General features: G+C 61.8%; 3 protein-coding genes and 1 pseudogene across 6 annotated transcripts; 1 reads left to right on the top strand and 3 right to left on the bottom strand.

Moving 5' to 3' along the window:
• Positions 1-587: 587 nt before the first annotated feature.
• Positions 588-4,910, bottom strand: LOC110082592 (succinate--CoA ligase [ADP-forming] subunit beta, mitochondrial pseudogene; annotated as a pseudogene). The gene has a single exon (XR_013537646.1). The product of XR_013537646.1 is annotated as a succinate--CoA ligase [ADP-forming] subunit beta, mitochondrial pseudogene (transcript).
• A 142-nt stretch (positions 4,911-5,052) lies between these two features.
• LOC110082591 (uncharacterized) lies at positions 5,053-12,638 on the bottom strand. 3 transcript variants are annotated; one of them, XM_073002649.2, is made up of 8 exons: positions 12,465-12,638; positions 11,277-11,384; positions 10,888-11,119; positions 10,456-10,536; positions 9,414-9,503; positions 8,657-8,767; positions 8,017-8,088; positions 5,053-7,066 (listed from the first exon to the last, which is right to left on the bottom strand). In XM_073002649.2, the coding sequence occupies exons 3-8, from the start codon at positions 10,970-10,972 to the stop codon at positions 5,670-5,672; spliced, it is 1,836 nt and encodes a 611-aa protein (XP_072858750.2). In that variant the 5' UTR covers positions 10,973-11,119; positions 11,277-11,384; positions 12,465-12,638; the 3' UTR covers positions 5,053-5,669. The 3 variants fall into 3 exon arrangements, with proteins under 3 accessions (XP_072858750.2, XP_072858749.2, XP_078234417.1); XM_073002648.2 differs by lacking the exon at positions 12,465-12,638 and adding an exon at positions 12,289-12,354; XM_078378291.1 differs by lacking the exons at positions 10,456-10,536; positions 10,888-11,119; positions 11,277-11,384; positions 12,465-12,638 and adding an exon at positions 9,201-9,267 and having other exon boundaries at positions 9,414-9,450.
• A 1,542-nt stretch (positions 12,639-14,180) lies between these two features.
• On the bottom strand, positions 14,181-18,445 carry LOC110082593 (uncharacterized). Its single transcript, XM_073002650.2, has 4 exons — positions 18,162-18,445; positions 17,427-17,559; positions 16,728-16,841; positions 14,181-15,291 (listed from the first exon to the last, which is right to left on the bottom strand). Exons 1-4 carry the CDS (start codon positions 18,183-18,185, stop codon positions 14,282-14,284), a joined length of 1,281 nt encoding a protein of 426 aa, XP_072858751.2. The 5' UTR covers positions 18,186-18,445; the 3' UTR covers positions 14,181-14,281.
• Positions 18,446-19,594: 1,149 nt separating this feature from the next.
• Positions 19,595-20,872, top strand: MRPS12 (mitochondrial ribosomal protein S12). Its single transcript, XM_020800177.3, has 3 exons — positions 19,595-19,697; positions 19,847-19,933; positions 20,173-20,872. The coding sequence occupies exons 2-3, from the start codon at positions 19,885-19,887 to the stop codon at positions 20,607-20,609; spliced, it is 486 nt and encodes a 161-aa protein (XP_020655836.3). The 5' UTR covers positions 19,595-19,697; positions 19,847-19,884; the 3' UTR covers positions 20,610-20,872.
• Positions 20,873-21,564: the final 692 nt, after the last annotated feature.

Raw genomic sequence — 21,564 nt, 5'->3', positions numbered from 1 at the left:
GCTAAGTTGCGAGAGAGTGCGAGGAGCGGAGAGCGGGGCTGAGAATCTTGCTTGAGGCAAGGCCAAGAATAAATTAAAACCTCAAAACCGTGGGAACCTGAACATTATTTACCCTCTTAGCATTTCGGTGCACCCTAAATGGTTTCGGCTTTTGTAACATTCATGTTATTCTAGTGGATTTGCAGACCCACAGCCAGGAACTCCCCTTGTCCAGAGTGAACAGTGAGAACTGGAAGCCAGCTCTGTTGGGCCATCTCTACCCCAGCAGCGAGGCCACTCATGACGACAAACCTGGCCGCTCTCTCCCCCACCCCACCCCACCCCCACTCCACCCCACCGCCCAGACTGGATCCTGGTCTTGCCCAGAGCAGCAACCAGGTCACTTCACGTAACCCTTGCCTGACGGCGAGTTGGCTCCGGCTGAAACAGGGGGACGAGCTGGCCAGGATCAGGGCCGAGGCTGCCCCAAGGCCACCCACCCAAGAGGAGAGACTGACTGGGGGTCAGTGTGTGTGTGGGGGTCCGGAGATGATGGTGATCCGAGACCTGTTTGGTAGCCACAGAGAATCTCAGAGGAACGCACAACCTTCCGGTCCACATGAAACCTTTATTGGGACAAAATATATTTTCAGTGGCAAGCTCTGTTTGACAATGAATAAGCCCCCCCCCCAAGGTGGACTTTGTTTCCGCAGCCATGAATGGGAGGAAAGGACCCCCAAAAAGGCTGTCGCAAAGCGGGTGATGTTCGGTGGAGGCCCCAAGAGCGGCCGTACTGAAAATAAACTCAGGGGGTAGCCGGGGCACAGGTCTGCTTCTGAGTGGCCTCCTTGGACGCAGGAGACAAGGTTCTAGGCAGTTATGGACCCGCCAGGATTCCCTTCCTCAAGACGGCAAGTAAAACTTCACTTCCACTTGAGCCTCTTTGGCCAAAATCATGATCTCCGAGAGCTTCACGGCCATTTTCGCTGCTTGGTCGAGGTCGTCGCAGGCCAGGATCCTCAGGCCGCTCTCGGCGATTAAAGCTTTGGCGTCCTGAACGCGGGTGCCTTGTAGCCGCACGACAATGGGTATTTTTAGCTCCAGGTCTTTTGCGGACATAATGATGCCGTGGGCAATGACATCGCATCTCATCAGGCCTCCAAAAATGTTCACGAGGATAGCCTGGACTTTTTCATTGGAAGTAATCAACTTAAAGGCCTCCGTGACGTGCTCCACCGTGGCCCCACCGCCGACGGTGAGGTAGTTGGCCGGGGTGCCTCCGTGCAGCTTGATGATGTCCATCGTGGCCATGGCCAAGCCGGCGCCGTTCACCAGGCAGCCGATGTTCCCGTCCAAAGCGATATAGTTCAGCTCCGTGCTGACAGGCTCCCTCTCCCGCTCGTCCAGCTGGGTCCAATCCTGGAGCTCAAAGATCTTCTGCTGGCGGAAGGTGGCGTTGCTGTCAAAGATGATCTTGGCATCCAAGCACAGCACCTTCCCGGTGGAGTCTTCCACCATGGGGTTGATTTCGACCAGGAGGGCATCGTACTTAATGAAGAGGTGGTAGAGCTTGACCATGTGGCCGGCTGCTTCGTACACCAGCTGGGAGGGGAATCCCATTTTCTGGGCCAGCCGCACGGCTTGCTCCTCCGAGACGCCTTCCCCGATATCCACCGGCTCCTTAAGGATGGCCTCCGGGTCTTCCACGGCAACATCCTCGATAAGGACGCCGCCGTGAGTGCTGCCAATCAGGATCGGGCCCTGGAAGGACCTTTCCATCACGATGGCAAAATAGTATTCTCTCCTCAGGTACCTGCGCTCACAGATGAAGACGTGGTTGCATATCCGCCCCTTTGCACCCGTCTGCTTGGTGAACAGCTTTTTCCCAATCATTCTGGAGGCCACCTGACTGGCTTCCTCTGGAGAACGGACCATCTGCATCCCTCCGACGAGGCCTCCTTCAAAGACCCCCTTTCCCCGACCCCCGGTTAAAACCTGCGCCTTCACCACCAGGTCGTTTGTGCCTATTTTTCTGGCTACTTTGTAAGCTTCCTCCGGAGTCCTGGCAAGCAACCCGTAGGGAACGGGGATGCCCTCTTCCCTCAAAAGCTTCATGCTCAAGTACTCATGGAGGGTCGGGTCCCTTAGTGGCCTCTTCAGACCACGAGGAGTGAAAAGTCCTCGCTGTCCCCCAAGTGCGTTGGCCGCCGTGCCCAAGGCCGCCCCTGGGGAAGCCCCCCTCCCCGTGATGAGCCTCAGCACCCTCGCCGCCTGCTTGCTGACCATGGCGCTGGGCTCCTCTCCCGCCTCCCCGGCTCTTCTCCAACTGACCCTCCAACCAACTGCCCTTTGGCCAAACAATTCCTTGGACTGCCTTCCCATTGGCCAAGGGTCTATGACATCATCCCAGCCAAGTCTCCATGACATCATCACACTCGTCTCCCCTTGTCAAGGCACTCGGCTCTTCCTCCCTCCCAGGGGGACCTGGAACCAAGGTCACAAACAGGTATATTTCTGATGAGAAGTGCAAATCCTGCTCGCAGGCAAGGACAGGGACCCCTTCCGATCCCAATGCACCCGATTTTGTTTGTATCCAAGTTACTTAATTGAAGTCTCTCACAAAGGCACTGGCAGGAACTGCCTGAAGAGTCAGCGAACGTCCCTTACCTCTTTCCCCTTACCTGTTCCTCAGGTAGCCGCCTGGCGGCTTTTCTACTGAACTTCTGGACCAGAATCCTACAGGTTAGTTTACGGCAGCATAAGTGCATGGGCGTGAATCACAGGGGGCCACTGCCCCTCGCTCGTGGACCCCCTCATGGCTCAGCGGTCACAGTAAGGAGCGGCCGTTCCCCTTCTATCCCCACAGTGCTCCACTCAGACCAGTGTCACAAACCACAAGGACTCTGGCCGTAGATCTGTGGAGTTTCATTCTTAAGCACTAAACATTCTCCATTTTTAAAATTTCAGTTTTAACACAGGACTGGAGAAAACACCATTACCTTCAAGCCACCGTGCTTCTCCAATCCGTGCCACCTTCCAGGGATGCAGCCCTGAGCCATCATCGTCCCCTCGCTGAAGGGCAGTCCTTGGAGCCTCCTTGGCATTTTGCCTCTATTTCCCCTTTATTGCTGGAAGAGAACTTCAGCTCTCCCACGGACAAACAAGGTTCCACCTGATCTCCTGCTGAGTTCCTGGGGAGACGTCTGCCAACTTTTTTTTAGCCAACGTTTAAAGGCAGCTCTTGGTGCCCAAGCTTTGCCCAGTTGCTTTCCTGCCTATTCTTCAGTTTTTCCTCCTCTCTCTCCCTTCCATTCATCACGAGCTCCTTCCTTCCTTCTTTCCCTTCCTTCCTTCCATCATTAGCTCCTTCCTTCCATCCATCCATTAGGAGATCGTTCCTTCCTTCCCTCCCTCCCTCTGTTCAGAACATTTTGCACGTAGTGATGGTCGGGCAGTTTTACTCCCAGGCCAGAACATGACTTGGCATTGCCTGATAAAAGGTTGTGCCCAGTTAGCCACGGCTAGCGTGTCCGGCCACCTTGAAGGACTCCCCTCTAGCCCCTCTAGTGTCCACCCATGCCAGGCCACGGAGGCGAGGGCATCATGGCATCTTTGCCCTGGCTAATGGGAAGGTCAGCTGCCCCTGCCGGAGAAGGAGCGCTGGGAACGCTTTCAGAAAGGGCAGATGGAGGGTCTGTTGAGGAGGACCTGGGAGGAGGGGGACAAGCTGGACCAGGGGGCAGGCAGTGGGAGTGAGGAAATGCACGGAGAAAGCGGGAGGCGGCCCGACAGCCGAGGCTTGTGGAGAAAATGGGGTTTCCCACCAGAGCGGCTGATGAAGCAACAGAAAACAGGTGTTCGCGCCACAACCTCATCCTTGCGATGTTCTTATGGTAGAAATCAACTCTATGGTGGAAGAGACTCCGCTGGGAAGGAGACGTGCATGGATGTCAAGATCCGTTCCGAGAGCAACGCAGCCTGTCACCCGAAGCTGCAGGGCTGGACCCCGTGGGGCGAGAGGGAAGACAGGGAAGAGCGCCAAGGACGGCATTCGCTTCAGACAGGAACACTGGCTGTCTGGGGAACGGCGCCTGCTTGGCCATGGGCACGATGGACTTCCTAAAACTGCATGGAGGAACTGCCCCCCCCGCCCGATGTTGGAAGTGGGGCCTCAGCGGAAGAAGGGAAGGAGGCCTTTAAACAGATTCAACAGGAGCGCACGAGGAGACTTCCCAGGCCCTGCCGCCCTCCAGCCCCCGGGCCTCTTTCTTTATCCCCAGGTCCTCCTCCTGCCCCCCCCCCCCACCAGGATCTTCTGTGCCACCAGGTGGCCGATAAATGGGACCCCACGGCAGCCCCAAGGCCACCCCCGGAAGACTACCTCTTGGCTGAGCCACGGGGCCCCCAGGTCAAGATGGGAGCCCCGGCTTTAAGGCCACCAAAGGGGACGGGCCAACCTTTTCCTTCTCCCGCAGGGCTTGGTCTTCCTGCCTGAAGAAACCGAGTCAGAAGGGATCCTTCCACAAGCCTGGACCCAAGACAGTGAGGGCTTTAAAGGTTAAAAAAATATAAAGAAAAAAACCACAAACAACCCACATGCCTTTAACTTGGTCCCAGAAGAAGGTCGGCACTCAGCTCAGACAGCAAAAAGAAGGACCTGCGTGGAAGGGACCAGGAGGAGGCGCCCTCGTCCCCTGGAAATAAGCTCCAAAGGCAGCCTGCCTTGAACCCATCGCTGGAACACCCTCCCCCCCAGGAAGGTATCCCTTCCTACTCATCTTGCGCACCCACTGGACCCATGTGCCCACCCCCTGGGTGAGCATCTTCTCTCCCAACCTCCCCCTCCCCAGCCCCCGGAGACAGGAAGACTCCTATCCTGCTTGTCCAAACACGTCCCACCTTTTCTCCTCCGCCCCCCCAAGGGTTTATTTTTTTCTAGTGACGTTAAACATCATAGTATCAATGGGGAAGGGGCTGTGGGGGGGGTCATTTCTCCTTCTGACGACCTGGGTCTTGTCCTGCATCCATCATTTTGGTCTTGTGTTGGATCTGCAACGTTACGTTCTACATTGCACCCCTTAAATCTGATTTATTGTTTTTAATGTTTCGCATTATTAAAAAAAACAGAATCCGGAAATGATCCTTTCTGGTGTTCCCATGTTTTAAAAATCTAAACAGGACCTTTAACAAGGATGTCAATTTATTGTCCTTCATAAACACCCGATCTTCTGCTCTGTTCCCTCCAAACAACCACTGGCTTTAGGACAGATAACCCCCCCACCCCCAGCACCAGTGGATGAAGTGCCTGGTATGCTAACCTATTCACGAGTGTGGAACCTTCTCCCTCTGGCGCAGTCCGGAGGCCTCCGTGTCAGACTAGCAAGTCTGAGAAGTGAGAACGATCCGTCAGGTGGGGGTGGGGTGGGGTGGGTGGGGGTGGGGTCCCAGCCCTCGGGTTCCCACTGCATCTCAGGCCTGGGCTTCAACCAGCAGGAGAGACCTGTGGGCCCAGCCCCACCACGCTCACGTTCCAGGAACCAGGAGCCTTTCCTTGGCTTCAGCCGCACAGGCCCGTGCGCGCATCCATGGGCTGCGGTGGCCCCGTTGCTTCCCGGGGCACACGGTTCCTCAGTTCCCTGTCCGGCTGGCCTCTCAGGGGTCAAGTCAAAGAGTGCCTCTTTCCTCCCCCACTACGGATCCGCATCCCCCAGTTCCACCGCTTTGCAGCTGGCCTCCTGCTTCAAATGGGGCAGGGCTTCCACCAGGGGCGCCTGGAGGGGGGAGCAGGAGAGCAGGAGGGGGTGCACGCGGAGGAAGGGGCTCCCGTCCTCGCCGCAGCCCGCCCCGTAGCAGGGCAGCAGCCGGGGTTCGGCGTGGGCTGCCTGGTGGGCCTTCAGCTCCTTCCGCTGGCTGAAGATGGCGCCGCACTCGGTGCACGGGTGGACCCGCTCCACGGTGTGGGTGAGGTGGTGGGTGCGCAGGTTCCCCTTGTACTTGAAGCTCTTGCCGCACTCCAGGCAGGGGAAGGGGCGCTCCCCGGTGTGGATGCGCCGGTGCTTCATCAGGGTGGTCTTGAGGTTGAAGGTCTTGCCGCACTCGCCGCAGACGAAGGGCCGCTCGCCCGTGTGGATGCGCTGGTGGGTGACAAGGGTGCCCTTGCGGTTGAAGCTCTTCCCACACTCCAGGCAGGAGAAGGGCTTCTCCCCCGTGTGGATGCGCTGGTGCTTGATCAGCTCCCCGTTGTGGCTGAAGCACTTCCCGCAGTCGGCGCAGGCGAAGGGCCGCTCCCCGGTGTGGATGCGCTGGTGGCGGGTGAGGTCCCCGTTGCGGCTGAAGCTCTTCCCGCACTCGGAGCAGCCGAAGGGCCGCTCGCCCACATGGATCTTCTGGTGGAGGATGAAGGTCTTCTTGGCGCAGAAGCCCTTGCCGCACTCGCCGCAGACGAAGGGCCGCTCTCCCCGGTGGATCTTCTGGTGGGTGACGAAGTTTGCCTTGCGGTTGAAGCTCTTTCCGCACTCCTCGCACGAGAAGGGCTTCTCCCCCGTGTGGATGCGCTGGTGGAGGATGAAGGTCTGCTTGGAGCAGAAGCTCTTGCCGCAGACGGTGCACTCAAAGGGCTTCTCCCCCGTGTGGATGCGCAGGTGGCGCATCAGGTCGCCCTTCTGGCTGAAGCTCTTGCCGCACTCTGTGCAAGGGAACGGCTTCTCCCCTGTGTGCACCCGCAGGTGGGTGATCAGGTTGCCCCGGTGCTGGAACCGCTTCCCACACACGCTGCAGGCAAAAGGCCGCTCGGCAGCATGGCTCTTGGGGGGGCGGCTGCCCACCTCCAGGGTGCCAGGCGGGGGCCGGGGGAGCTCCTCCCCAGCATCCCTGGACCCTCCAGGAGCAGCCTGCCCCCGCCTCTCCGTCATCTGCGCCGTGGCCGCCTGGGTGCCTGGGCCTGTCCTCGGCGCCGACCAGTTGTTGAGGCTTCTGCTCTTCAGAGAACTCTGGGACGGGGCCACTCGGCTGCCTGGCTGGAACGCCTCCAGGCCCATCAGCACGCCTCCCGCCTCCGAGGCGCCCTGGTGCAACTCCCTGCAGCCACCTAGCAGAGGGGGAAGAGGCCACCGTCAGGATCTGTGACTCCAGGCAGGAAAGGAACGTGACACCCAGCAAGGAACAGGAGTGGCACAAAGAGTTAGCGACTGCATCCTGGGTGCCTCAGGCACCGGGGGAAAGGGCCACGGGAGGCCCGTCTGGCCCTAAAACCACAGCTGTCTGTTGGGACCCCTGGGGTGAGGTGGGCGAAACACGGGCTCTCTTGGGGCAGATGCAAGCATGGCAGGTGGGCCCAGGGCTCCGAAAGCAGCGTTATCACTTGCATGGACTTAGAACTCTCCTAAAAGTGTGAAAAGCCGAGTGGCAAGACTGAGGGGGGAAAAAGGGACGGAGGCTCTCACCACGGGTGGCAGAAGGGGCCACGGAAGGGACCCCTCTGAGCACCTCACAGCCCTCCCTGTTCATTCCAACAAGCTCTACGCTTTCCTTGCACCCTGATCCCTATCAAGTCCTCCATGTTTCTGGGAGGGGAGAAGCAGCTGTTTGGATTCCCCGTCTCAGGCACTGAGATGTTTCTTAGGAACCACTATTCGGGGTGCCCATTTCAGCGCGCCCCTTCATTGATCTTCCAGGCAAGAGGAGTGGGGCCGTGCCTATCTAGGGAGCGTTGCCCTCACTCTTGGCTGGCCTTGCCCTCACTCTCAATGGGCTTTGAGACAACCTCATGTCCGGGAAACCGGATTGCTTCCTGATACTGTTGCAGGCACTTTGCAGTACCGGGCTGGCTGTACCTGTTACTCTCAGAATGCACAGACAAGACAAGACATCAGGGAATGAGCTGGCTGCCTCTCTTGGGCGAGTCCCCAGAGATTCCACTTTCCTCCCAAGTTAGAACCATATTCTGGAGTTGCAGGAAAAGCGATGGCTGCCAGCCACCGGCGGCTTGCAAAACTCAGACTCTTCCGACAGCAGCAACAAGCAAACAGCCAAACTCACCCCTGGGGCCCCCAAACTCCTCCTCTTCATCATCTGGCTCCATCTTCACAATGACATCAGGCTTGGTGTCGGCTGTGTGGAGAAGGAAAGAGACAGGCCATCGGCTGAGGAGGCCAGGGAGGGACCAGCCTTGTGGGGAGGGGAGAGGCAACCAGAGGCTGAAACCCAGCTACTGTTTCCCCTACAGCCCAAGGAGACAACAGGTCTCTCTCTCTCTCTCTCTCTCTCTCTCTCTCTCTCTCTCTCACACACACACACACACACACACACACACACACACACACACACACACGGCTCCCACCTGGCAGGAGCGAGGACAAGCAGGGGCTCCTACAGCTGGATACTACCCTTGGGATGTGAGAGGGCTTCCGTTAGGGGGCCCTGTCCCTCCAGCCTCTCACATTGAGAGCAGAAGCCCCAAGAGGGAGGCCTGAGGGGCGCTGGTGCTGGTAAGCAGGATCTCTGCTTTGAGAAGGGAACCCCAAATCTTTCTACCTGCAAGTTCCAAAGGTCTGGGCTCCCGGGCAGCATCTGCCCTCCCTCTGTGTCGGAGAGCCCCGGCTACTCTGCCGCGGGCCACAGGAAGGCCCAAGAGACTCCCGAACTCCAAGGCGTCAAGAGTGCCCCAAGGCTCACTCACAGGCGTCCGTGTCATCGTCATCGCCAGATTCTCCGTCACTCGACTCCCAGGGCCCTTCCCCGTAGGAATCCTCCTGGGGCTCCGTCTTGATGGCCGTGTCTGGCTTGATCCCTAAAAGAGGAGGGAGAGGAGGAGGAGATGCAGCCACGGCCCTCTCTGTGTGGCTCGGCTCCTGGTCCGGAGCGGGGGGGGGAGGGCTGCAGGCAAGGAAGGGCTCAGAGGGGGTTCTCAACCTGGCCCTCCCCCTGTCTGCTCCCAACATCCCCGCATCCTGCTTTGGGACAGGGTGGGACTGCTGGCCGGCGGGTCATCAGTGGGACTCCACCCTCTGGGCACACGGGTGGCTCCCCCCCACGGCCAGCCATGAGAAGCACAGCACCCTCCTGCGTGTCACGTCCGCCCGAGGTTCTGTGGGAAGGCCAGCATTCAGCCCCGTCGTCAAGAAAGCCTTGCTCTGTTCTCCCCCCCCCCCAGAGAAGAGGACGGTGGATGAGCACAGCCCTCCCAGCAGCTGGGCCCCATGACCCAGTGGGCTCCAGGCTACCTGAACAGCCATGGCGGTGTCCTTCGGCAGGTGGGCTGTCAAGCACGCAGAGCGACCACGGCTGCTTCTTTCGGGGAAACCAAGAGACCTCAGCCAGGCAGGCCTGCTCCAGATTGGAGTCTTTCACGGCTCCTGGCAGGGCGAGGAGGGTGGAGGACCGGATGCCTGCATCCTCTTTTTCTCCCCCCCTTCCTCCCTCCCAGGTCCCCTTACCTGCCATGGGGCCAGGCAGTGCAATAGGCAGCTCCTCCTCCGGTTCCTCCTTCACCACAACCTGGCATCCTGGAGCAGCCCAGCCAAGGGCTGGAAGGAGAGGCCGCCATCATCAGCAGGGCGCACGCCGCTGGAGCTCCCTCTCCCCAGGCCGTCACTGGCCCACCCACAACCCGAATCTAGAGGGCAGGTCCCAAGACGCAAGAGGCCAGTCACACCAAGGAAAAACCCATGGGGCCCAAGAAGATCTCCCATCGAGAGCCACCCCTTCCCAGGCAGGCCCTGCTTTGCCTTCAGACTGGGGGCCGGGGGCAAGAGCATCAGAGGTGGGGCACAAGACCCCCAACCCCAGGGGCCAGCCCCTCTGTATTTGGCACTGGTGAGGCCTCTTCTTGGGTGCTGTGTCCAGCTCTGGACACCACACTTCAAGAAGGATGCTCACAAATTGGAACGAGTTCAGAAAAGGTCAACAGAGACTGGAAATCAAGCCTTAGGAGGAAAGGCTGAAAGAATTGGGCATGTTTAGCCTTGAGAAAAGAAGACAGGTGATAGGATAGCACTTTTCAAATGTTTGAAAGACTGTCCTACAGAGGAGGGGCAGGATCTGTCCTCCATCATCCCAGAGGGCAGAACACACAACAACAGGCTCAAGGAATATTCAGTGGAATATCAGGAAAAACTTCCTAACTGTTAGAGCAGTACGACAGTGGAATCCATGACCTCAAGAGGTGATGAGCGCTCCAACGCTGGAGGCCTTTAAGAGAAAATCGGACCAGATCTGCTCTGAGTTGGATTCCTGCCTTGAATAGGGGGCTGGACTTGATAGCCTTAAAGGCCCCTCTCCCAACCTCACTATTCTAGGACTCTATGACGCTCCGTCTGAAACACCAAACACAGAATATTGAGGGAGATGAGAGATGGTATGGATGACCCTCTTGATGCCCCCAGGACCTGGCCTTCCTACCCCATTACCATCATGGATCATGTCCCCGCATTCCTCTTCATACACAAATGGTCTGAAAAGAATCTTAAAGACACCCACCTGGGATGGGGGGCACCAGGATCCTGTCCTCCATCACCTTGGCCACGAAATTCCTGTTGCACATGCCTCCCTCTTGCACCTCTGGGACAAACAGACAGGGATTTAGGTCAACATAATTGGTTGGAAGGACGGGAGGTAGGGAGGAAGGACGGGAGGTAGGGAGGAAGGAAGGAAGGAAGGAAGGGAGGAAGGAAAGTCACAGGTTGAAAAACACCTCCAAGGCCTTCTGCTCTGTGCAGAATCTGCCAAACAGCTGCCTGGCCATGTTGACGTAAATGCCTCTGCGACCGTGCTCTCCACCCTCCACCTGTGGAAAGGCCAGAGGCACCAGGAAGGAACACCCGTCAAACCCGATGGCACCTTTGCAGGGGGAAGCTCCAGCAGCAGGAATCTGCCGTCTCTTTGCACCAGAAGTGGCAACGGAGGACTCACCCGAGAAGAGCCGGGAGGAAGGCGGGCTGGGAAGCTGCTTCTCACGGGGAGACCGGGGACTGCCACGCAGCTCAGTGCTCAACATTTCAGGAGCCGGTCATGCCTGCCTCGCGCTCCCCTGATAAGCTCAGCGGTGCCCTTGGAAGCCCGAGGGGTGGGGGCCCTCGGCGGCCCCCTCCCCCGTCCGCCATGGCCCACTTCTGCCAAGCTGCACCTTTGCAGGGCTTCACACCTGTGAGGAGGGGAGAGAGGCAGCATTCAAGCACTGCCGGTGCCCCTGGAGGATGGGGGGAACCAGCGCAGAGTCCGCTCTGCAAGGACCAGCAAGGGGTACGACTTGACTAGCCACAATTTATTGCCATGCTGGCTACTGCCTCTTAAACTTCTACCTTGTTCCTCCTCTCCGGTCCCAAGAAGGAAAGTCCACGGCAGGTCCCTGTCGAAGCACCAAGCAGGATCCGGCGGCTTCAGGTGAGCAAAACCCAGCCAGCCAATGTCTGGGAGGAGACAATACAAACCCACTGACCTAGATTTGCTTTTGAAGTTCAGGTCCTTATCAACCTCACCCTGGAGAGACCTATAATACTGCCTTGCCTGGCGGAATTTCCAGGGAAGTTTTCAGGAAAGGGGGAAAAAGCAATCACCCTGACATGTCCCTTCCCACCCCCTGCCACTGGAAGATGGGGATGGGCTGCCATGGGGTAGGTGGGTGGGTAGCCCCCCCCCATTCCAGCTGATGGGCTCAGCACCTGCATGGTGGGAGACATCCCCCCCCTCCCAGAGGACTCAAACACAGGCTCTGGCCGAGTGGGAAGGGCAGGGCTGGGCAGCCTCGGGCACCCAGGGTGGGGTTTGGGCCCCCTGCCCGTGGCTGGCCTCCCCGGGGCTCTCTCTGCCCCAGCGCCCCTCGGGGTGGCCGCCCCGCTTCGCCGTGGGGCACGCCAGGGGGGGGGAGGTCTGGGGGCGGCGAGTGCGCGGCATCCTCCGCGTCCCCAAGGGCCCTCCTGCGCTCCGGGCTGCTGCTCGGCCAGGTGTGCGCGAAAGGTGGGAAAGGGGGGGGTCGGGGGTCGCCCGTCCTGGAGCGGCGCCTTCCTCCAAGTCTGCCCCACGGCCGGCGCCCCCCCCCCGGCGCCCCCGCTCCCAAGCAAGCCGAGGACGGAGCGGGACTCGGGCGGGGGGGGGAGAGTTTAAGGTTTTCGGACGGGGGGAGCATCCCTCTCTCTCTTCGGCTGGGATGCTGCTCCCGGGACCCCCGGGGGGGGGAATCCACGCACCCACCCCCTGGTTCCAGCCGTCCCAGTCTCGGGCCAAGGACCCCCGACGCCGAGCCCCCCTCCCCGCTCCAGCAAAGAGGGGGCGCGGGGGGGCACGAAGGGCAGGATCGGACCCCCGCCCACTCACCCCGTTTGGCCTTTCGGGGGGAGAACGGGCGCAGACCCCCCCTCCTCGCCCCCCTTCCCGGAACGACCCCCTGCGAGACCATGGCCGGAGGGGGAGGGGCAGGAAAGCCCCCCCGGGCCCCTCCCCCACAATGCAGAAGACCGCGGGGAGGGGGAGGCGCCGCGGTGGGGGCCTACCTGGCCGGTGGGGTGTGCGCGTCGGGCGGGGGCTCAGGGCCTGGCCGTGGGGGGGGCCGCCCCGCCTCTTCTCCGGCCCCGCGGGGGGAGGACGCCCTTTCCTTGTGGGCCGCCGGCTTGGCTTTGTTGTGGGCGGGGAAAAGACTACAACTCCCGGCAGCCCCCGCGCCCACGACTCCGGGAGAGAGAGGGCGGGATCGCTGCCCAAGGGGGCGGAGGGAAGCCCGTGACGTCGACAGCCTCCCCGCCCCCAGAGGGAGGAGCCTCCTCGAGAGGGAGGGGCTCCGGGAGAGGCCGCCGAGGCTGCCCTTTCCCCTTCGGGGCCGGAGGGTCAGGGCTGCGGTCCGAGAAACGTCCCGGGAGGTCCGCCAAAGGCCGGGGTTGTGCGGGCGAGCAAGAGGACGCGCAAGGAGCGCCCGGGGATGCTGCCTTTTTTTGGGGGGGGAGGAGAGAGTTGTGCCCCCCCTCTGGGAAAACGCCCCTTGCGCTTCGGGCATCCCCTCGGGGCGGGGAGCTACGGACGCCCCGTCGGAAAAGGTCCCCGCGGCGCCGGCGTCCGGAGCGGGAGGGCAACGGAAGGCAGAACCCGGGCAGGCCCTCCCTCTCTTTCTTCCCTCCAGCCCGGGGGGGGCGGCGGAGGGAAGGTTTCCCTGCCCGGGGGGGGGCGCCCTCCCCTCGGATGCCCCCCACCCCCACCCCGGAGCTCTCCTCTGCGCCTGCGAGGGGATCTCAAGCGGGTGGGTTTCTTCTCCCTCCCTGGCCAGGGAGCGCCACGATCCCGCCCGGGGCTTTTCTACCCGACACGTGCAATTCATTCTCTCCCTAGAAGACGAGGCGGCGGAGATTCGGGGCTTCCTCCTGCCTTCCCGGCGGGCTTGCAGAGGGAGGAGGGACCCGCCCGCGGACCCGGTTCTGCTCCCGAGAGAACGGCGGCGCCTTTGTTGCGAAGGCTCACAAAATGCAACGACGCCCCTTGACCGGGTGTGTGTGTGTGTGTGTGTGTGTGTGTGTCCGGGGCTGCCCACGGGCTCCCTTCTGTGATTGCTCAGAGGAGCTGCTGGGGAAGATGCAGCGGAGGAGGAGGGGGGCAGGATTTGGCCTGCCCCCCCCCGCCTTTTTTGGCGGCCGCTGGAAGGCCCTGGCGCGCGAGGTGCTTCTCCCAGCCCTGCACAAGGGCCCCCTTTTCACTGCTGCAGGAACCCAGGAGAGCCTCTGGCCGGCAGCCGGCCCCCGTGGCCCTGGGCAGGCCTCTGGCTGCAGGGCTCAGGACCTGCTGGCTCCTGGGGGCACCAACACCCTTCCCTCTGGGAGACCCAAGGCGCCTGGTGTGAGCGCCCCACAAGGCGATCCACAGGTGGTTCTGCACCACTAGGAAGGCTGACCGCTGCCTTCTCACAATACCCTTGCCAGGCAGGCAGCTCAGGCACCACCTCCGTGACAGAAGGGGTGTGGATCGGCTTCTGCATCTCCCCCCCCCCCGCCAGCCCTGCGCCCTGACGATGCCCTGCAAAGAGGGTACTTTATTCCATTGGGTTATAGTGTAATAACACAGGCGTCCGCTTCCAGGGGGTAAACAAGTGCCCCCCCCGAGGAAAGTGACTCTGCTGTTCCCACTGTGACTGACCAGATGCCCCAAGGGAAAGACACCCCCTCAGTGGAAGCAGGCACAGCTGCTCCCTCCCCAAAGGCGCAGATAGAAACAAACCCAGACATGTCTTGGAAGCTAAGCAACTGTAATGGGGAAGGACTCTGCGTGAACGTGGAAGATGGGGGGGTACATAGACCATTGCCCTCCCCTTGAGCCCCCACACTCCCCCCTACGGCTCCTCCTTGACCGGCACCCCCTTCTCCCCGAGGACGTGGGAGGCTTGGTGCTCCAGCAGCTTCTCCCTGGAGCGGAAAGCCCGGCCGCACGGCAGGCAGGCGAGGGCACGAGGGCCCGAGCGGTGGAGCCGGCAGTGCACCGTGAGGTTGGCCTTGGTGGCGAAGCGGCGCTCGCACTCGGGGCAGGCGAAGGGCAGCTCCCCCGTGTGCTGCCGCTGGTGGGCGAGCAGGTTCCCGTGGCGGCTGAAGGTCCTCCCGCAGAGGGAGCAGGGGAAGCCGCCCCCCTGGACGTGGAGCTGCTGCTGGTGGATCTGGAGGCTCTCCTTCCAGCAGAAGCTCTTCCCGCACGTGGCGCAGGTGAACGGCCGGTCCCCCGCATGGGCCGCCCGGTGCCTCAGGAGCTCGGCCTCGCCGCCCACGGCCTCGCCACAGTCGGGGCACTTCTCGGGGCCCTTCCGGGCATGCTCCCGCCGGTGGGCGAGCAGGTGCCTCTTGTTCGGGAAGACTTGGCTGCAGGTGCCACACGGGAAGGTGCCCTCGGCCGCGTGGCTGGCGCGGTGGCGCAGCAGGTCTCCCCGGAGGCAGAACTGGAGGCCGCACTGGGCGCAGGCGTGGCGCCTCTTCCTGCGGTGCTTCTTGTGGGCCAAGAGGTTGCTGCGATGGCGGAAGGCCTTCCCGCACACGGAGCAGGCGAAGGGCCCCCTCTCTGCCCAGTGCAGGCGCCGGTGCTCCCCCAGGGACTCCCAGGCAGAGCAGCTCACCCCACACTCCCCACAGATCAGCAGCTCCTCTTTGACTGGGCCCCAGGCTCCTTCCGAGAGGCGGCCCCAGGAGGGACTCCTCAGGTCCGTCAGCTTCACCTCACACCACCTGGGGCACACCTCCAGCGGGGGGAAGTTTGATCCTGGGGCGCTCCTGGGGAGGGACGGAGAAGGACTCCCACTGCGGCTGCCCGGCTCCACTTTAATCTCCTGTTTCTGCATGTCGCTCCGGCTCTGGTCAGCTGCGGGGAAAAGAGGATTATTTATTCCTACTTTGCTCACTAATTTCGCACTCCAAGCAAAACAATGGCATGCAGCCGCTATTTATGACATCCCCTCTTTCTCCCTGGAGGCACCCAAGGCGGCTGGCTGCACAGCCAGAAGAGTCATAAAGGAAGCACGCTCCGGAAAGACAAACCACAACGGGGAACACACCAGAAAGGGGAACACCCCCCCCCCAATTGGAAGCCTTTTCCGGACACCCACTCAAGGGCTGCCTGCACTAAACCACCCTTGGCAGGGGGTGGGGGGGTCCTCCCCTCCCCCTGGAAGGAAGCCTGAAGGACAGCCTCGGAGGCCCCCGCCTCACTGTCCCGCCCAGTCTGCCTCAGAAGGGCTTCCTGGAGGGCCCCCCAAATGCTCTGCCTGTCGTTTCGGGGTACATTGCCTCGCTGGGAGCCCCTGACTGGGAATCCCCCAGCCCTGTCAGATGTTTTGCGTGGGGGCGAGAGGTAGGTTGTTCCTCGCCTCTGGAACAAGCTACCTCCGGAGATTTGTGCGGCCCCCTCGCTGGGTATCTTTAAAAATCAACTAAAAACGTGGATGCTTCGGCAGGCCTTCCCTCCAGTTAATCCCTGATGTTTTATTTTCCTCTCTTCTCTTATTGTTCGCCTTCCATCTTGTCGAATTTGTTTATTATGTAATAATTATTTTTGTATTTACAGTGGTGCCCCGCATAGCGAGGTTAATCTGTTCCGGATTAACCTTCGCTATGGGGAAACATCGCTATACGGAACAGAAAAGCCCATTGGAACAGAAAAGCCCAAATGGGCACAAAACTCACCGTTCTGCAATGTTTCCCCCATCTGGCCGCCATTTTCATGCCCTCGGTAAGTGAGGGCAGGGCGTGAAAATGCTGCGTGCGGCCATTTCGGGCGTCTGGCGGCCATTTTGGAACCGCCGAACAGCTGTTTGAAAAAAATCGCTAAGCGAAAATTGGTAAGCGAAACGCTTACCAATTATCGCTAAGCGATTTTCTCCTATTGGAACCATCGGTATGCCTTCGCATTAGCGATCCAAAAAAACGGATCGCTATGCGAATTCGTCATATGGTGCGCTCGTTAAGCGAGGCACCACTGTATCTGTATATTTTACGTTGTAAGCCGCCTAGAGTGGTTGCAATTGACCAGATAGGCGGGATATAAGTTTCCTACCTTCTGGGCCCCACTGGGCTCAGCTCCCCTTCGAAGAACTGGAGCCCTGCTTGAATTCGGCCTGCCTCCAGACGTTCCCCCACCCGCAAAGGAAGCTGCCCCCGGATTTGGCCCTTTGAGCCATGTTCCAGTGCTCCCAAACCCCAAATTTCTCTGCTCCCTTGCCTCACGTCTGCTAAGCCCCCTCCGTGCTTTGGCCCCCTTTCCGTTTTTCACTCAATGGGTGGGCTGTGGGGGTCACTCACCGGATGTGGGGCTCCCTTGGGCACTTCTCTCCCCCGGTAGGCAGGGACCTGTGGCAGACGGTGCTTCTCCTTGCTCAGTTCTGCACATTGGCTCCGGTCTGGAAGGCAGTGGCTCTGCGCACATCACAGGCAGGAAGGTTGGTGTCTGCCCCCCTCGCAGCAGCCACCCCCGGCAGGGCAGGAGGTGCACCACCCGCCACCCCAGAGGAGGGCCCCTTTTGTGGGCCCTGATCCCGGAGGCAACACTGCCAGGAGTGCCCAAGGCAAGGGCTGTAACCCCCCCCCCTCCCTAGCCGGCCACCCTTCCCCTCCTCCTCCCAGCAGACACTCTCCCCTTCTTCCCCGTTTGCTCTCTGCCCGGCCCACCAGGGAGGGGGGCATGGCTTAGCCCAGGCAACACCTGGCCGCCCCCAGTTTGAAGCCACAGCTGGGTGGGCTTGGGCTGAGCCCTCTGCTCCTTCCTGGCTTTGGACTTCAGTTCTCCATGAATTCCGGCAACTGCCGCCAGAAACACAAAGCAGCAACCTTATGGGGGGGGCTATGTTTCTCTCCCTCCCTCCCTCCCTCCCTCAGGAACAACTGACGCTCCCCCCTGCCTTGTGGGCTCCCCACCAGGTTTAGCGGGGCACAAGCGGAGGGGGGGGAGAGTCCCCCTTCCGGCGCTCTGCCTTGGACCCCCAGAGGCTCAAAGGGGCTCACCCAGGAAAGAAGCCACCAGCTCCCGGGCCTCTTCCATAACATCCCGGTAGAGCCGCCGCTGCCGCTCCGTCAGGAGAGCCCACTCCGCTGGGGAGAAAGAGACGGCCACGTCTTCGAGGGTCACCAGCGGGGCCTGGAAGAGGGAGAAACGGGTCCGGGGGCACGTTTGGCACCTACTCACTCGGGGACCTCCCTGAAGCCATCCCCGTGCAGGGGCTCCTAAGCAAGGCGCACCCGCAGGCCGCCCTTGTTCCCAGGGCCGCCGGGGTTCAGAGAAACCGGAATGCCCCTGAGCACGTGCAGAGCGCTCCCTTGCACCAGCCGGCAGCCGCCCCCGCCGCCCCTCCTGCAGCCCCAGAAGAGTTGAGGGCCTGCATTCTGCTGGACTGGCAGGGAGGCCTCCCTCCCCCCCCCCAGGGACAGAGAGGCTCCCCCGTGGGGGAGGGGCTGCCCTCCTTCCCCACCAGATGCTTTGCAACACACACACACACACACACCCGCCTCCTCGCCCCCCCACCCGCTGGGGCGAATGAGCAGCGGAAGGGCTGAAAAACCGAGTCAGCCCCCCACGTGGGGGGAGGCGCCCTACGACCTCCGCGGGTCCCCAACCGGGAGAGGCTCCTTCCCGCACCTCCCCAAGCGAAGGGGGGGGGCGAGCAAAAGCGGGGAGGGGTCCCGTCCGCCCTCGGGCTGCACTCACCCGCCCTCCTCCTACTCACCCACCCACCCACCCACCTGGCGGGCGCCCTCCGCCGCCATCGCCCGGCCCGAGGTCGGAGGGGGTCGGGCAGGGTAGGGGGCTGTCTCCGGCAGACACCCTCTCCCCCCACCCCCCCCGGGCCTGCCCCTGCTCCCTCCGGCCCCTGGCGCGCCGCCGGGCCTCCCGCCTCTCCGGCAGGGACTTCCGCAAAGCAAGAGGCGGGCCCGGGCGGCGGGGAGGAGGCAGAAATGGGGCCCCGGGGGTGGCTCAGGCCTCTCTGGGTCGCCCCCGAACGGGGGTCCCAGCCCGTCTTCCCACCAAGCGCCGACCTACCGCTTCCTCCCCCCCTTCCCCCGAAGTAGGGCTGCAGGAGCCCCTCCCGAAGGCACCCCCCGCTCGCCCCGCCGCTCCTCGGCGAAGTGTGGGTCGAGGGAAGGCGGCGGGCGGGGAGAGGAAGGGGCTTCCTCGGCCCCCCTCCCTTTTGTAACCCTTAGGAGTGGGGGGGGCTGGGTTGGGCCATGGAGGCGACCCCCCCCCATCCCTGGGCGGGAGCGGCCATTCTCCTCACTGGGGGGGGGAATCTGCCCTTCCCACCGGCTCCCTGCTCCGGTCCAGGGGTACTGCTGCTGACCCCCCCCCCGCCGCCGCCCCCGCCCCCCCAGGCACCTCGCAAGACAAAAGGGGGCCCGGAGGAGGAGGAGGAGGGCGATCCCTTGGCCTGCGCGACGCCGCCCGGGCCCTCCAGAGGAACAGGCGGAAAGAGAGGCAACTTCCAAGGCTCCCATTAAAGCACAGTAGAGTCGGGAGCCATCCAGTTCTGGGTCTTTTTTTATTATTCTTTTCATTCCCCCCCCCGGCCCCCCCGGCCCCTCCTGTCGTTCCTTTGGATTTTGAGAGAGGGACTGACTCCCTCCCAGAATCCACAGGCTTGAGTTTGCCGGGCGGTCAAGGAAGGCCCGGATGTCGCCTGTCCGCAGCGCGGAGCGCCGCTCTACCGTCTTTCGCACCTCTATGGCCCTTTGATAGGCAGCCGGCGGAGAGAAGCACGCAGGCGTGACAGGGAAGGCGGGTCTGATTGACGACCGAAGCCCTTCCGCCACCTCTCGCTCATTCTTTATCCGGGCCAGAGCGGACCACAAAAATTCCCGGGAGAGAGCGGCACATCTTTCACCTCAACGCCGGAAATCCGGCTGTGAACTACGAGGCCTTTTTTGCGTGAGGAAGGGAAAAAACTCGGGAGGCCAAAGGAGGCGGAAGTGACCGCCCTTTCCCATCCTCGCCCCGCCTTCTTCCCGCCATCGTCCAATCTTTTTGCAGTGTTTCAAGAGGAGGGCTGTCTACTCCAATGGCAGGAGGAGGGTTGCTCGATTGGCGGCCGAGTCGGCCAAGCAGAAAGAGGCAGGCCGGCCCTTGATGCGCCCGCCTTCCTAGCCCCAAATGGCGGCGCTTCTGTGAGGTGAGTGTTGGGGGTCCCCGCCTCGCCCGTTTCCACGGGAACCCGCCCGGGCTTCGAACCCCGTGGGGCCTTCCCCGCCTGCAGGAGAGGCTTCGCCCACCGGAGGGACGGGCAGGTAGCCTGCAGCTGAGCCGGGAAGCTCCTCGGCGGGAGTGAAGCGGGCCCGGGGGGTGGGGGTGGGGGTGACCGAATCGCTCTCTGCGCCTGCGCGAGAAGCCCCACCGCCCCCCGATTGCTCTATCCTTTCGTCGTCCTTCCTCGCAGGGCCGTCGTGCAAGCGGAGGACGTCGGCGGCGTCTAGCATGGCGTGCACCGGGGTGCTGAGGGCGCTGGCGGCGCCTCTTCGCTGGGGTAGGTCCCGGCGGGGCGGCGCTTCCCGGGGTGGGGAGGGGGCCGCTTTCTCTCCCCCCCCCTTTCCCGCCCGGCTGGCCTTCAGCCTCCCGCCGCCTCTCCTCGCGGCCTGGCCGGGGGTGGGGGTGGGAGCCTCCGGAACCCCCTCCCTCCCCCCCGCCCTCCACGTAGAGGGGGGGAGACTCTTCTCTCCCGCCCCCCCCCCGGTTGACGGGCGTCCGGTCTTTTTCCCCCTGCAGGGTCCTTCGCCTTCCCGCGGCCCTTCGTGTTCCCGCTGGCCCGGCCGGGGCCCCTTCTTCTTCCTCCTCCTCCTCTTCCTCCTCCTGCGGGGCTGGCCCGCGGGATCACGGTGAACCAGCTGCACCGGCGGGGCCCCTTCCGGAAGCCGCCCCGCAAGCTGGGCCCCACCGAGGGCCGCCCGCAGCTGAAAGGGGTGGTGCTGAAGACGATGGTGCGCAAGCCCAAGAAGCCCAACTCGGCGAACCGCAAGTGCGCCCGGGTGCGGCTCAGCACCGGCCGGGAGGTGGTGGTCTTCATCCCCGGCGAGGGACACAACCTGCAGGAGCACAGCGTGGTGCTGGTCGAGGGCGGCCGCACCCAGGACCTGCCCGGCGTGGCCCTCAAGGTGGTCCGCGGCAAGTACGACTGCGCCCACGTCCAGAAGAAGAAGAAGTAGTAGTAGCAGCAGCAGACCCCGCGGCAGAAGCTCTAGCCCGGGGAGAGGAGGACGAGGACGACGACGAGGAAGCCCGGATCAAGCCCAGAGGCCTTCCTCCCCGAAGGCGGGGGGGGCACAGGCCCTCCCCACAGGACACGGGGAGGGGGCTCCGGCCACCTGCTCCTCCCGCTGGGGCCGGGGATGGGATGTTATGGTTCAGAATAAAAAGCGGCACTCCGGTGTGTGTGTGTGTGTGTGCGCACACACTTTGGTTCAGAGTCTCTCCTCTCTTGCATAGTCGTGCTTCGGCCCTCCCAACTTTGGGAAACAGCCTCAGCTCCTCTTCCTGCAGCTTCTCCCCAGGTATGACAGGAGCAGGCCACTGGGAGAGCCGCAGCCTGGTCTCTCCACCTGGCTGGAACTATTTTTTAGGATTGCTGGGCAGAAACCGAAGGGGGTTCAACTTAACATGGTTCCCTGTTGGCCTTTTCCTCATGAGAGAACCAGGGTCTCCCTTTACATGGCTTTTTTTGTGGGGAATGGAGGGAGGAGGTAGGCTTTCTGAATCCCTTCATCAGCAGGTGACCTTCACCCTTCTCCAGTTTTGCTGGTCTTGAATATCTCTGCATGGAGTAGCTTCTCTTCTGTTCATCCCCGGCAGAAGGCAGCAATTCAGTTTTGTAACCTAATGGTAGGGCTAATGTCCAAGTGATGCTCAAAGAGAAATGTCATATTCACTTTTTTTTTAAAAAAAAGCAATTTCAATAAGGCTGATTTATGCAACAAAAAAGTGCTTGATTCTGAATGCAGGGAGTTGCCTCAAGGACCGTCTCCCTGCTGTGGACTAGATGGGCCAGCAGCAGCTCTAAAGGCTCGCTTACAACACAGAAATGAGGTCATGATCCACATGTGAGGCATAGCCACACCTGTACACTGGGAGGCTGCGGGTGGGACACTGAAAAGCTCGGGCTCA

Source organism: Pogona vitticeps, chromosome 6 (assembly GCF_051106095.1).
Source record: "Pogona vitticeps strain Pit_001003342236 chromosome 6, PviZW2.1, whole genome shotgun sequence".
Classification (NCBI taxonomy): Eukaryota; Metazoa; Chordata; class Lepidosauria; order Squamata; family Agamidae; genus Pogona; species Pogona vitticeps.
This window is presented reverse-complemented; position numbering and strand designations above follow the sequence as displayed.